The sequence below is a fragment of the Rhinolophus hipposideros genome (assembly GCF_964194185.1).
Source record: "Rhinolophus hipposideros genome assembly, chromosome: X".
In the NCBI taxonomy this organism is placed as follows: Eukaryota; Metazoa; Chordata; class Mammalia; order Chiroptera; family Rhinolophidae; genus Rhinolophus; species Rhinolophus hipposideros.
Genome location: NC_138046.1, coordinates 56,353,354 through 56,368,571, shown reverse-complemented (window position 1 = coordinate 56,368,571; position 15,218 = coordinate 56,353,354). Strand labels below are relative to the sequence as shown.

The 15,218-nt window shown below is 38.6% G+C and overlaps 1 protein-coding gene across 1 annotated transcript in view; it reads right to left on the bottom strand.

Annotated features, from left to right (window-relative positions):
- Window positions 1–15,218, bottom strand: part of TRMT2B (tRNA methyltransferase 2 homolog B) — a gene marked incomplete at both ends in the record, with an annotated part of 64,998 nt that overhangs the window by 32,799 nt on the left and 16,981 nt on the right. Inside the window, 1 exon segment of the mRNA XM_081043019.1 lies at window positions 14,291–14,361. Coding sequence (XP_080899145.1) covers window positions 14,291–14,361 — 71 coding nt within the window.

Genomic DNA, 15,218 nt, shown 5'->3' with positions numbered 1-15,218 from the left:
AGTGGAACCAAATATTCAATCTATTGAAAGAGACAAATTATGAGCCGAGTATAATATATCCAGTAAAGATATCCTTTAGATATGAAGAAGGAATAAAGATATCTCCAGACGTACAGAAGCAGAGGGAATTTTCTAACACATGACCTGTGCAACAAGAAATAATGAAGGAGGCTATTCAAGCAGCATAAATAGGGATAATTTGTGACAACAAAAACATATAAGACGAGAAAGTAAAGGTCCAAACTAGCATAAGGAAATGGAGAAAGTAAGCATGCAGAAGAAAATGGAATACTCTAAATATGAAAATTTCTTTCATATAAACTTAATGGTAACCACTCAAAAAAATCCAGAACTGAAATACATAAAATAATAAAAGAAGAAACGGGGGCAAAATCATAGAATACCACCACACTGAAATAATAGACAACAAGAAAAAGGCAAAGAAACAATGGAGAAACATTCCTAACAGAAAACCAAAGATAGAATGATAGGAAAACCTCCTATACCAATAATCACCCTAAATATAAATGGACTGAACTCACCAATAAAAACACATAGAATAACAGATTGGATCAAAAAACTAAACCCAACCATATGCTGCCTCCAGGAGACACATAACAACTACAAACTAAAATATAGCCTCAAAGTGAAAGGGTAGAAATTGACACTCCATGCAAATGGTATCCAGAGAAAAGCAGGTATATCCCTACTGACATCAGATGAAACACACTTCAGGATAAAAACGGTAACAAGAGACAAAGATGGACTTTTCATAATAGTGAAGGGGACTATAAAACAAGAAGACATAAGAGTCATGAACATTGATTCCCCTGGGGCAGCCGGATGGCTCAGTTCCTTAGAGCACGAGCTCTAAACAAGAGGGTTGCCAGTTCTATTCCCACATGGGCCAGTGAGCTATGTCCTCCACAACTAGACAGAAGGCAACAAGCTGCGGCTGAGCTGCCAGAAGGGCAGCCAGATGGCACAGTTGCTTAGAGTGTGAGCTTTCAACAACAAGGTTGCTGGTTCAATTCCCACATGGGATAGTGGGCTGTGTCCCCTGCAACTAAGATTGAAAACTGTGACTGGACTTCCATCTCAGCTGCGCCCTCCACAACTACACTGAAGGACAACAACTTGGAGCTGATGGTCCCTGGAGAAACACACTGTTCCCGAATATTCCCCAATAAAAGAAATAAAATAAAAATATCTATGCCCCCAATCGGGGAGCACCGAAATATGCAAAGCAACTTCTAACAGAACTAAAGGGAGAACTTGACCAAAACACAATTATACTAGGGGAGCGAAATACATCATTGACAGCTATGGATAAATCATCCAAACAGAAAATAAATAAGGCGATAGCAGCCCTAAATGACACATTAGATGAAATGGACATAATTGACATTTATACAGAACTTCATCCAAGAATATCACACAATACATTATTTTCTAGTGTACATGGAACATTCTCAAGGATAGACCACATATTGGGACATAAAACTAGCCTCAGCAAATTTAAGAAGACTGAAATTATACTAAGCATATTCTCTGATCACAAGGCATTGAAATTTGATATCAACTGCAAAAAGAAAGCAGGAAAACCCACAAATACATGGAAATTAAACAACATACTTTTAAAGAACGACCGGGGTCAAAGAAAAAATGAGGAGAGATCAAAAGATACATAGAAACAAATGAGAATGAAAACACATCCTACCAAAATTTTTGGGATGCAGCGAAAGCAGTATTAAGAGGGAAATTTATGTGATGTCAGGCTTATCTCAAGAAACAAGAAAAATCCCTGGTAAATAACCTCACATTACACCTTAAAGAAATAGAAAAAGAAGAACAAATGAAACCCAACGTCAGCAGAAGGAAGGAAAAAATGAAAATTGGAGAACTAAATAAAAAAGAAAACAAATGGACAATAGAAAAAATTAACGTGACAAAGAGCTGCTTATTTGAAAAGATTAAAAAAATTGACAAACCCTTGCCTAGACTCACTAAGATAAAAAGAGAAAAGACACATATAAACAAAATCAGAAATGAAAGAGAAGTTATCATAAATGCCACAGAAATACAAAGGATCACCCAAGAATACTATGAAGGACTATATGCCACCACATTCAATAACCTAAAAGAAACAGAAAACTTCTTAGAAACATATAGCCTTCCTAGGCTGAATCATGAAGAATTGGAAAATCTAAATGGACTGATAACCAGTAAGGAAATTGAATCAGTCATCTGAAACCTTCCCAAAAGCAAAAGTCCAGAACCAGATGGCTTCACTAGTGAACTCTACCTAACTTTCAAAGAGGATCTAATACCTGTCCTACTCAAACTCTTCCAAAAAACTGAAAAAGAGACAATATTCCCTAACTCGTTTTTTGAAGCAAACATTACCCTAATACCAAAACCTGGGACAGATAACACAGAAAAAGAAAATTACAGGACAGTATCTGTTTTGAATACAGATGCAAAAATCCTAAACAAAATTCTAGCAAACTGAATGCAGCAAAGCATTAAAAAGATTATATAGGCCAGCCCGGTGTCTCAGGTGGTGGGAGTGCCGTGCTCTTAACGCCAAGGTCGCCAGTTCAATTCTCAGATGGTCCAGTGAGCTGTACCCTCTACAGCTAAGATTGTGAACAACAGCTCTTCCTGGAGCTGGGCTGCTGTGAGCAGCCAGAGGTTGGCATGAGCTGCCATGGGCCGCTGAGTGCTGCCTTTTGCTGCTGTGGGCTTCTGAGCACTGCTGCAGGCTACCATGTGCTGTCATGAGCAGCCGGTGGCCAATGTGAGTGGCCGGCAGCCAGAGTGAGTGGCCGGCAGCCAACGTGAGCTGCCGTGGGCGGCCCTGTGCTGCCATGTGCGGCAAGTGGCCAAGCGTGAGTGGCTGGCAGCCGGTGAGAGCTGCCAAGAGCTGCTGGGAAAAGCGGACTGATGACTGGTGACCCACTGCCTCAGCTAGGGGGAAGAGCAAAGCTCATAATACCTGCATGGGCCAGGGAGCTGTGTCCTACACAACTAGACTGAGAAACAACGGCTTGAACTAGAGTCAGGGGGAGGTGGAAGAAGAGGGGAAAAAAGAAAGAACTGCACCACGACCCAGTGCAGTTCATCCCAGGGGCACAATGATGGTTCAACATACACAAATCAATCAATGTAATACACTACGTAAACAAAATAAAGGACAAAAATCATACGATTATATCAATAGATGCAGAAAAAGCATGTGATAAAATACGTCCATTTATGATTAAAACACTTAATAACATAGATATGGAAGGAAAATACATCAACATAATAAAGGCCACACGTGACAAAACCTCACCTAATATCATAATAAATGGTGAAAAACTGAAGCCCTTTACTCTACATTCGGGAACACGACAGGGCTCTCCCCTATCTCGTCTGCTTTTCAACATACTGTTGGAAGTCCTCATCAGAACAATCAGGCAAGACAAAGAAATAAAAGACATCTAAATTGGGAATAAAGCAGTTACATTGTCACTCTTTGCAGATGACATGAGGCTATATATAGAAAACCCTAAAGACTCCACCAAAAAGCTATTAAAAAAAAAATCAATGAATACAGTAAAGTTGCCGGCTATGAAAAGTACAAAAGTCCATTGCATTCCTATATACTAACAATGAAATCTCAGAAAAAGAAATTTAAAAAATCCCTTTTGCAATTGCAACAAAAAGAATAAAATACCTAGGAATCAACTTAACCAAGGATGTGAAAGACCTATATGCTAAAAACTATGAAACATTTTAAAAAGAAATTGAAGAAGGCACAAAGAGATGGAAAGACATTCCATGTTCATGGATTGAAAGAATCAACATAGTTAGAATGCCCATATTACACAAAGCAATATACAGATTTAATGCAATCCTCATCAAAATCCCAATGGCATTGTTTTTAAAGAAACAGAAAGAAAAATCATCAGATTTGTATGGAACCACAAAAGAACCTAAATAGCCAAAGCTGGGTGGACCTAGAGAACATTATGCTAAGTGAAATAAGTCAGACAGAGAAAGACAAATACCTTATGATCTCACTTATCTGTGGACCCTAAAGAAAACAATAAATGAACGAACTTATCAGAAACAGCCCCAGAGATATAGAAGAAAAACTGAGGGTTGCTAGATGGGAGGGGAAGGTGGGGATAAAGGGGAAGGTGAGGGGATTAGAGAGCATAATCGGTAACCACAGATTATCATGGGGATACGAAAGTAAGTTTGGGAAATATAATCAATAATGTTTTGAGGATTTTGTAGGGTATCCGATGGACACTTGTCTTATTAGGAAGACCACTTCGGGGATGGTGTAGATGCCTGATCCCTGCACTGTACACCTGAAGCTGAAGCTGAACAATAATGAATGTCAACTATAATTATATATATATATATATATATATATATATATATATATATATATACACACACACACACACACACACACACACACACACAAGAAGTGGAGTACAGCATTAGGAATAGAGACAGTGGAAATGTAATGGCTGTCTGTGATGTCACGGGGGTAGTAGATTGGAGGAGGTGTGTTATCACTTTGTGAGGGATATAAATGATAAATGTCTAACTATTACATTGCTTTGTACACCTGAAAGTAATAAAAAGAAGAAAGAAAAGTAAATATTGGAAATGCATGAAATTGCCAGATGCACTACCTACAGCTTTGATGAACTTGAGGTCTTCAGCAAATAAAAGTTTGGAATTCTCCCCACATAAAAATGAAAAAAATAAAAAATAAAAGGCATTAACCACTGCAAAAACAACAACAACAAAAAAAGAGCTTCCCAGACAAGAAAAAGCTAAAGAAGTACATCACCACCAAACCAATATTTCGAAGAATGTTAGAGGGACTTCTTTAAGACAAAAAAATAAAATAAAATTATGAGTAATAAAGTAGCAATAACTACATATCCATCAGTAACCACCTTCAATGTAAATGGTATAAATGCTCCAATCAAAAGATAGGGTTGCTGGGGGCCGGCTCGGTGGCTCAGGCGGTTGGAGCTCTGTGCTCTTAATGCCAAAGGCTGCCGGTTCGATTCCCACATGGGCCAGTGGGCTCTCAACCACAAGGTTGCCTGTTCAACTCCTTGACTCCCGCAAGGGATGGTGGGCTCCGCCCCCTGCAACTAAGATTGAACAGGGCACCTTGAAATGAGCTACCGCTGAGCTTCCGGATGGCTCAGTTGGTTGGAGCGCGTCCGGTGCCCTCCTCAACTAAGATTGAAAGAACAACAACTTGACTTGGAAAAAGTCCTGGAAGTACACACTGTTTCCCAATAAAGTCCTGTTCCCCTTCCCCAATAAAATATATATTTTTAAAAAGATAGGGTGGCTGATGAATGGATAAGAAAACAAGACCCTTATATATGCTGCCTACAGGAGACTCACTTCAGATTGAGTCAGGCACAGACTGAAAGTAAAGGGATGGAAAAAGATATTTCACACAAATGGAAATGAAAAACAAAAAACCTGGGATACCAATACTTATTGCAGACAAAGTAGACTTTAAAACAAAGGCTATAACAAGAGAGAAAAAAGGATTCAGTAATCCCACTTCTGGGTATTTATTCAAAGGAACCCAAAACGCTACTTCAAGGGGACGTGTGCATCCATATGCTCATTGCAGCATTGTGTAGAATGGCCAAGATGCGGAGGCAGCCTGGGTCTCCCTCGATGGATGAATGGATAAAGAGGATGTGGTACATATATACAATGGAATATTGCTCGGCCATGGAAGGCACTGCAGATGTGCAGTGGCATGGATGGAACTAAAGGGTCTTCTGCAGATTGGAGTGTGTCAGACAGAGAAAACCAGATGCAATGTGATCTCTGTTATTTGTGGAATGTACAGAACAAAATAAATGAACAAAAGAAAATAAAAAAAAAACACTGAATAGTAATTTAACCAAAAATTGTGCTATAAAGATATAAGAGGAAGGGTAATTTGAAGGGGATACAAAATAAGAGAGAAATTCTTATATGCCATAATTGGAAATCAACATATAATATGTAAATTTAGTTAATTAAAATATATCAGAATGATGCACTATTTAGAAATATAGACTACCGGAAGAAATATCTAAAATAATTGCTGTTGTTTCTGCAGAACAAGACTCAAGAGTAAGGAGGGGTGGGGCACAGGGCACCATTTTTCTTTACTAACCTATTAGTACCATTTGACTTTTAAAACAATGTGCTGGTATTTCTCTGACAGTATTTTATTTAAAGACCACTTCTTGGTGCTCTGGCTGACATCTCCCATAAAACTTACATTTTGACTCAAGCCTCAAAAGTAGATATTTAAACCTCAAATTGGGAGACATTGGGGTTATTCTATCATGTTAATGGAATGGAATGCCACTACCAGTAACAAGAAAATGGAAACAAAGGTGTAAATAAACTGAGAGCAACACGGTGCGTTCCATCTATCTATCTATCCATCCATCCATCCATTCATCCATCCAGTACTATAATTACTGCAATGGGCATCTGGCTTGTACCTACTGGATTGGATCTTAGGTCCCCAACAAATTTTGCAGGGAGGGGGAATTCATCTGGATAGACATGGAGGGTAGAAAGTTGCCCAACAGAAGGTGGAAGAGCTAGAAACTTGGGTAAATATTGCGAAGAGGTATTCGTCCACCAAACACTTGATAAGCACCCATTATGTGTATGAATCTGTGTTAAATGCTAGGCTACAGTTAAATAACACACAGCTGCTACCTCCACAGTCCAGTGTGGGAAGCACCAATGACACAAGAGTGCAATATGGTGTAACAAGTGTTACAACAGGGGATACGCAATGGGAGAGGCAGGAATACAGAGGAGAAAAATCCCTAATCAGACTGCAGAGTCAGATAAGGTTTTCCACAGGATCTGATGCTTTGAAATGAATCTTAGAGGGCAAGTTAGAAGCCAGGTGAATAAAATTGAAGACATTCTAGAGAGAGGACAGCCTCAGGCAGGAGTCAGATAGTCTGGCAGGGTTAACTCTACTTCAGTGAGAATGGAAAGAGGAAAGCATGTGAGGATGTGGCAAGAGATGAGGCTAGGGACCTCACTGGGAAGAGCCTTAAGTGCAAGGGTAAGGCATTTAAAGTTTATTTTAAAAGCTATTGGGCAACTACTGCAGAATTCTAAGCAAGAGAGTGGTATGATATTTGCATTTTAAGCACAGCTCTGGCTACAGTATGGAGAATACACAAGGCAGAAGGCTGGAAGCAGTGGGGCCAGTTTGGAGGCTATTGCAGTAGTCTAGGCAAGAGAAGATGGTAGCTTGGACTAGAGTGCTGGTGGTGATGATTACAGTGGAAATGGAGAGAAGAGGGTGGAGTCAAGGTATTTTTGGAAAGGAAAACTGACAGAACTTGGACATTGATTAGACATAGCTGAGGAGGAAGGGGGGATTAAAACAGAGGAGTCTATGATAACACGTTTCTAGTACATGGTGCTACTATTTAACAAGGTGAGGAAAAAAGACACACATATGGAAAGGGAAGAAGGTAACTAGTTTAAGGGCAATGGTAATCAACTGGAGGTGATTGTGCCCCCCAAGAGACATCTGGAGACACTTTTGGTTGTCACAACTAATGGCATCTAATGGGTAGAGGCCAGGGATGCTGCTAAACCTTCTACAATGTACCTAACAGCCCCACACAACAAAAAATTTTCTAGTCCAAAATGCCAATACTGCAGAGGCTGAGAAACCTTGATCTACGGCAATGCTGATTTGAAGAGTTCTGCAAGACAGCTAGGTGAGGACATTCAGTAGCCAAGGAAATGCGCCTCCTAAAGCTTAAGAGGGAGCGGGAATGCAAATACAGTCGACGCTCGTACATCACAGGTTTGAACTGTGCAGGTCCACTTTGCGGGGCTTTTTCAATAAATATATTGGAAAACATTTTTGAGATTTACAATTTGAAAAAACTTGCCGATAAATCTTATAATTTTTAAACAACATTCTTTTCTCTTACTTTATTGTAAGAATACAGTACATATAATACATAAAACATACACAATGTGCTAATTGACTGTTTATGTTATCAGTAAGGTTTGGGGTCAACAGTAGGCTATTAGTAAAGTTTGGGGGAGTCAAAAGTTATATGTAAATTTTCAACTTTGTGTGTGTGAGTGTACCCATAATCCCCGCATTCTTCAAGGGTCAACTGTATAATTTTAAGAGTTGTCTATTTATAGGTGGTCATTCCAGTCATCAGCTATATTTAGGTGCAATCTCCCACTAATATATGAAGAGGGAAGGCCAAGGACAGAGTCCAGGTGGATACCAACACTTACAGTGGGAAATGAAGACGAGAAAAAGATCCCATGAGAAAAACTAAGAAGTGGACAGCAAGATAGGATGAAAACCATCAGAGAATAGTAGCACAGAAACCAAGCAAAGACCGTGTTTCGAGAAGGGAAATGAGAACAAAAAGTGGTGCCAATGGCAAACAAAAGTTGAGCAAGTTAGGGGCAGAAAGTTTCCACTGAATTTGACAAAATGGAGGTCACTGATGATTTTCCAAAATCAAGTTTTTTGGAGTGTTGGGGGCAGAATGAAGAACCATCAAATTTTTTTTAAAGATGGGAAATATTTAACATGTTTATGAATTTAAAGAAAGGAGCAGATAGAGGTGGGGGAGAAGGAGGTAAAGAAACAGGAGAGTGTATGTAATGAAGGAGCAAGACCCTGCGGAGGGAAGACATGAGTCCAAGATGGTATTTCAAGGAAGAAGAGCGTTGGACAGGGGAGGACCAACTCAGCCTTTCACTGAGATAGGAGGGAAGGAGGGCTAAGATTTCAGCAAATTGGTAGACAGTAGGAGAAGGAGCTAAGGGAGTTCTCATCTGATGGCCTTAACCTTCCAGTGAAGAACCAGGAATGGTCATCTGCCAAGAGCAAGGGTAAAGGCAATGGGGTAGGAAATTTGAGGACAGGTAAGAATTTAGAAGAGTCACTGAAGAGAATGGGAGAAGAAGCTGACAAGGGCCATGTAAGAAAACTTATGGGGAATGATCGGGGAATAATCATAGCAGGGAAATCATGGAAGTCAAGATGTGTTCTCTCAGAAGGCACCACACAAGTGCCATAAATCTGAATCATTAGGAGGGTGGATGCTGGTAAGAATTAACAGGTATGATGGAGAGATAAAGAGCTTCCCAGAAAAGAACAAACTGAAAGAATTTATTACAACCAAACCAGCACTGCAAGAAATACTAAAAGGACTTCTGTAAATAGAAGAAACATGAAAACAATCTAACTACAAATTTAAAAATAGCAATAACTATGTACCTATCAATAATCACTTTAAATGTAAACGGACTAAATGCTCCAAACAAGAGACATACGGTGGCTGAGTGGATAAGAAAGCAAGACCTTGTATATGCTGTATACAAGAGACTCACTTCAAATCAAAAGACACACACAGGCTGAAAGTGAAGGGTTGGAGTAACATACTTCATGCAAATGGAAGCGAAAAAAAAGCTGGAGTTGCAATACTTATATCTGACAAAATAGACTTTAAAATGAAGAACATATTAAAAGACAAAGATGGGCACTATATAATAATAAAGGGATCAATCTGACAAGAAGACATAACCCTAGTAAACATCTATGCACCTAACATAGGCGCACCTAAATATATAAAACAGGTACTGATGGACATAAAGACAGAGATCAACAGCAACACTATCATAGTAGGGGACTTCAACACACCTCTGACAACAAGGGACAGGTCCTCCAGACAGAAAATCAATATGGAAAAAACAGCCTTAAATGATACTTTGGACCACTTGGATTTAATCGATATTTTCAGAGCATTTCACCCCAATGCTGCAGAATACACGTTCTTCTCAAGGGCACATGGAACATTTTACAAGATAGATCATATGTTAGGACACAAAACAAGCCTTGATTAATTTAAGAAAATTAAAATCATACCAATTGTCTTCTCTGACCACAGTGCTATGAAATTAGAAATGAACTACAGGAAAAAAAAAACCAGGAAGACACACCAATTCATGGAGGCTGAATAACATGTTACTACATAATGAATGGGTCAAGCAGGAGATCAAAGAAGAAATCAAAAGATATCTCGAGACAAATGAGAATGAGAACACGACGACCCAAAATCTATCAGATGCTGCGAAAGCGTCCTAAGAGGGAAGTTCATAGCACTGCAGGCCTACCTAAAAAACAAGAAACATCACTAAGTGACAGTTTATCTTCACACTTAAGGGATCTGGAAAAAGAACAGCAAAATAAGCCCAAAGGGAGCACAAGGAAGGAGATAATAAGGATCAGAGCAGAAATAAATGAAATAGAGACCAGAAAAACAATACAAAAGATAAATGAATCCAAGAGTTGGTTCTTAGAGAAGATAAACAAAATTGACAAACCTTTAGCCAGACTCATTAAAAAAGGGAGAGAGAGGACCCAAATTAATAAAATCAGAAATGAAAGAGGAGAAGTGACAACAGACACCGCAGAAATACAAAAAATTTTAAGAAATTACTATGAGCAACTATATGCCAACAAATTTGACAATCTGGAAGAAATGGACAATTTTCTAGAGGTGCACAACCTTCCAAGGCTAACTCAAGAAGAAACAGAAAGCCTGAACAGTCTGATTACCACCAGGGAAATTGAATCAGTAATCAATAATCTCCCAACAAACAAAAGCCCTGGACCAGATGGCTTTACAGGTGAATTTTTCAAAACGTTCAAAAAAGAATTATCACCTATTCTCCTCAAGCTCTTCCAAAAAATCCAGAAGGAAGGAAGACTCCCAAACGCTTTTTACGAAGCCAGTATTAACCTGATCCCAAAAGCACACAAAGACACCACAAAAAAAGAAAACTACAGGCCGATATCTCTAATGAACATAGATGCAAAAATCCTCAACAAAATATTAGCGAACAGAATTCAGCAATACATTAAAAAGATCATACACCATGATCAAGTGGGATTCATCCCTGGTATGCAAGGGTGGTTCAACATCCACAAATCAATTAATGTGATACACCACATTAACAAAATGAAAAATAAAAATCACATGATCATATCAATAGATGCAGAAAAAGTATTTGACAAAATCCAGCAGCCATTTATGATAAAAACCCTTAAGAAAGTGGGAATAGAGGGATCATATCTCAACATAATTAAGGCCATATATGACAAACCCACAGCTAACATCATACTCAATGGGGAAAAGCTAAAATCATTCCCCCTAAGATCAGGAACAAGGCAAGGTTGCCCACTATTTCCACTTCTATTCAACATAGTGCTGGAAGTTCTAGCCACAGCCATCAGACAAGGAAAAGAAATAAAAGGCATTCAAATTGGTAAGGAGGAAGTAAAATTATCATCATATGCAGATGATATGATACTATATATAGAGAACCCTAAAGACTCCACCAAGAAACTATTACAGATGATAGATGAATTCAGTAAAGTAGCAGGATATAAAATTAATATTCGGAAATCACTTGCATTTGTATATACCAATGATAAAATATCAGAAGGAGAAATTAAAAAAAACAATTCCATTAACAATTGCTCCAAAGACTATAAAATATCTGGGAATAAATCTAACCAAAGAAGTAAAAGATCTGTACTCAGAAAATTATAAGACACTGAAGAAAGAAATGAAAGAAGACATAAATAGATGGAAACACATTCCATGTTCATGGATAGGAAGAATTAATATAGTTAAAATGTCCATACTGCCTAAGGCAATATACATATTAAACGCAATTCCTATCAAACTACCAACGACGTTTTTCACAGAAATAGAACATATAATCCTACAATTTATATGGGACCATAAAAGACCCTGAATAGCCTCAGCAATCTTGAGAAATAAGAACAAAGTGGGAGGTATAATGATACCTGACTTCAAACTATACTATAAGGCTACAGTAATCAAAACAGCATAGAACTGGCATAAAAATAGACACATAGATCAATGGAACAGAATGGAGAGTCCAGAAGTAAATCCATGCCAATATGCCCATCTAATCTACGACAATGGAAGCAAGAATGTACGATGGGGTAAAGACAGTCTGTTCAATAAGTGGTGTTGGGAAACCTGGACAGACACATGCAAGAAAACGAAGCTGGACCACCTCCTTGCACCATATACAAAAATAAATTCAAAATGGCTTAAAGACTTAAATGTAAGATCTGAAACCATAAAATATCTTGAAGAAAATATAGGAAGAAGCTTCACAGACATTACCCGGAGTAGGATTTTCACTGATATATCCCCTCGCGTGAGGGAAGTAAGAGAAAAAATAAACATGTGGGATTACATCAAACTAAAAAGTTTTTTCACAGCAAAAGGAACCATCAACAAAACAAAAAGGGATCCTACTGAATGGGAAAAGATATTTGCCAATGATATATCTGATAAGGGATTAATATCACAAATCTATAAAAAACTTACTCAACTCAACTCCAAAAAAACAAACAACCCAATTAAAAATGGGCAGAGGACTTAAGGAGACATTTTTCTAAAAAGGACATACAGAAGGCAAGAAGACATATGAAGAAATGCTCAACCTCACTAGCCATCAGAGAAATGCAAATAAAAACCACAATGAGATACCACCTCACCCCATTCAAAATGGCTATCATCAATAAATCAACAAACAACAAATGCTGGCGCGGATGTGGAGAAAAGGGAACGCTAGTGCACTATTGGTGGGATTGCAGGTTAGTGCAGCCACTATGGAAAACAGTATGGAGGTATCTCAGGAATCTGAAAATGGAACTACCCTGTGATCCAGTAATTCCACTCCTAGGCATCTACCCGGAGAAATCCAAAACTCCAATTCAAAAATCTGTATGCACTCCTATGTTTATTGCAGCACTTTACACAATAGCCAAGATATGGAAACAACCGAAATGCCCATCGGTAGATGACTGGATTAAGAAGCTGTGGTACATTTATACAATGGAGTATTACGCAGCCATAAAGAAGAAAGAAATTTTATCATTTGCAACAACATGGATGGATCTAGAGAACATTATGTTAAGTGAAATAAGTCAGAAAGAGAAAGACAAGTACCATATGATCTCACTTATATGCGGAATCTAAAGAAAAGAATATGTGAATGAACTAATCTGAAACAGTCTTAGGGACGCAAAGGAAAAACCGAGAGTTGTTAGATGGGCGGGGTGGGGGGCGTTGGGGATAAGGGGAAAGGTGAAGGGATTAGGAAGCAGCTGGTAACCACAAGATGGCCTAGGGTTTTTTTGAAAATTAATTTGGGGAACCTATTCAATAATGTTGTAAAGATTTTGTTGGGTATCCGATGGACATGCGTCCTATTTGGGAGACCACCTCAGGGATACTGTGGATGCCTGATCATGGCAGTGTACACCAGAAGCTAAACATTAATGAATGCCAACTATAATTTTATATATATAATGTGATGGCTCGGTGCGAGGTCGGAGGGATAGTGAATGGGGGTTGGGGGTTCACAGCGTGAGGGATATAAATGATGAACGTCTAAGTATTACCTTGTCTTGTACACCTGAAACTAATAAATTAAAAAAAATATTCTTATGTGAAGAATAGTGCTGGGAAACAGTATCTGTTAAATAAACTGTTACTTAACATAAAAAAAATAGAATTAACAGGTAATAAAAGTGTTAGTTGGGAGTCCTGTTCAGTCCTCACAAGTAAGGTTTTTGCCTTTTTTTTTTTTAAGTTCCATGAGGGCAGGCAGCATGTCTGTTTGAGTCTCCTCCATTGGATCCCCCACACCTAGCACAGTGCCTGACACAATAAATAGTGGGTGCATGAAACTGAAGAACATAGAAAGGTCTCAGAGGCCAGCCTCGTGATGTAGATACCTTACCACCACTCCTACATCTCTCATGATTTTTCTAAATTCTGTTCTGCCGAAAACACCAGCCTTCCAAATATTTCAGATACCTGCTACTTGCTGTACTGACCTCATCATTATCTCATCTCTCTTTCCTAATACTTCCCTCCTATTAAAATTCCATGGATGTCTGACATTTGCGGTAATGGACACAGTTTTCTGTCCTCCTGTCCACCCTCCCCGACAAGAAACATTAGCAATGTTCTCTCCACCTTAAGAGGTATGCTTTCAGAAGAGCGTCCCTCCTCCCCTGTAGCAATAGAAGCAGCTCTATTATTAAAATGTCAGGGACGCTGCTATTCCAGACCACAATGCCCCAGGTCATCTTCAACCAGCCCTTGTTCCTTATTACCTGTGCCACTTGACTATGTTTCTCGGGGATGTTTTTCAGATGGTTAGACCTTACGCAGACAATGTTCCTGTCTATGGAAAGAAAAATAATTTGATTTATATTCTTTTTGTTCTAAAAGTTTATTTAGAAAAAAATGTCTAGCAACTCAAATTCCCTCAAATTCAAAGAGGCATATGCAGATATGGAGACGCAAAGTACCAACTTCAAGCTTGAAGCCATTCCGTCATAGAAAACCTGTTACCTAGTCTAGCCATTAAGAAGCTGATTCTTAATGGAGCTAGGCTGCAATATTTTTTCTCATGCCACAAATGACATGTCTGCTTTCTACTCAGATTTTAAGAGGGAAATAAAATGTAATGGAATTTGTTTTTGTTACTGAATAACAGAATGCTGATGTCATATACTCATTTAATTCCGCACACAGGTGGGAAAAAGCCAAGTGCCTGCCCTAATGAACTGTAGTTTAAAGGCATATAGATATTAAACAGTGTGACTAATATAAAAGGATGCTGTTTCAAGGGGATTAATTGAAAATGGGCAAATAGAAAGTTCAGGAATGGAATCGGGGAATGGACACTGGAATTAAGTCTTAGAAATATGCCATTGTGATTTCCCTCATAGCACTCAGCTCCCCTACCAATTCTTTCAAGGCAGATTAATCACAGAAAGCACTAATTTACAGGGATATGGGGATTTTAAACAGAAAAATCAACTCTAATAAGGAGGAGACTGCTCCTAGTATGACAAGTAGCACATGATGAGGATTATATGAGAGAGCAGCAGCAGCAATATTGAGATTTACTAAGCACTTACTAGGTTTCGATCATATGGGTTTTAGAGGGAGAAGAGATGAGAATTGTGATTCCTAGGACTATGTTATAATGACTACCCACCAAAACGTATCCACAATTAATGTTGTGATCAAGTT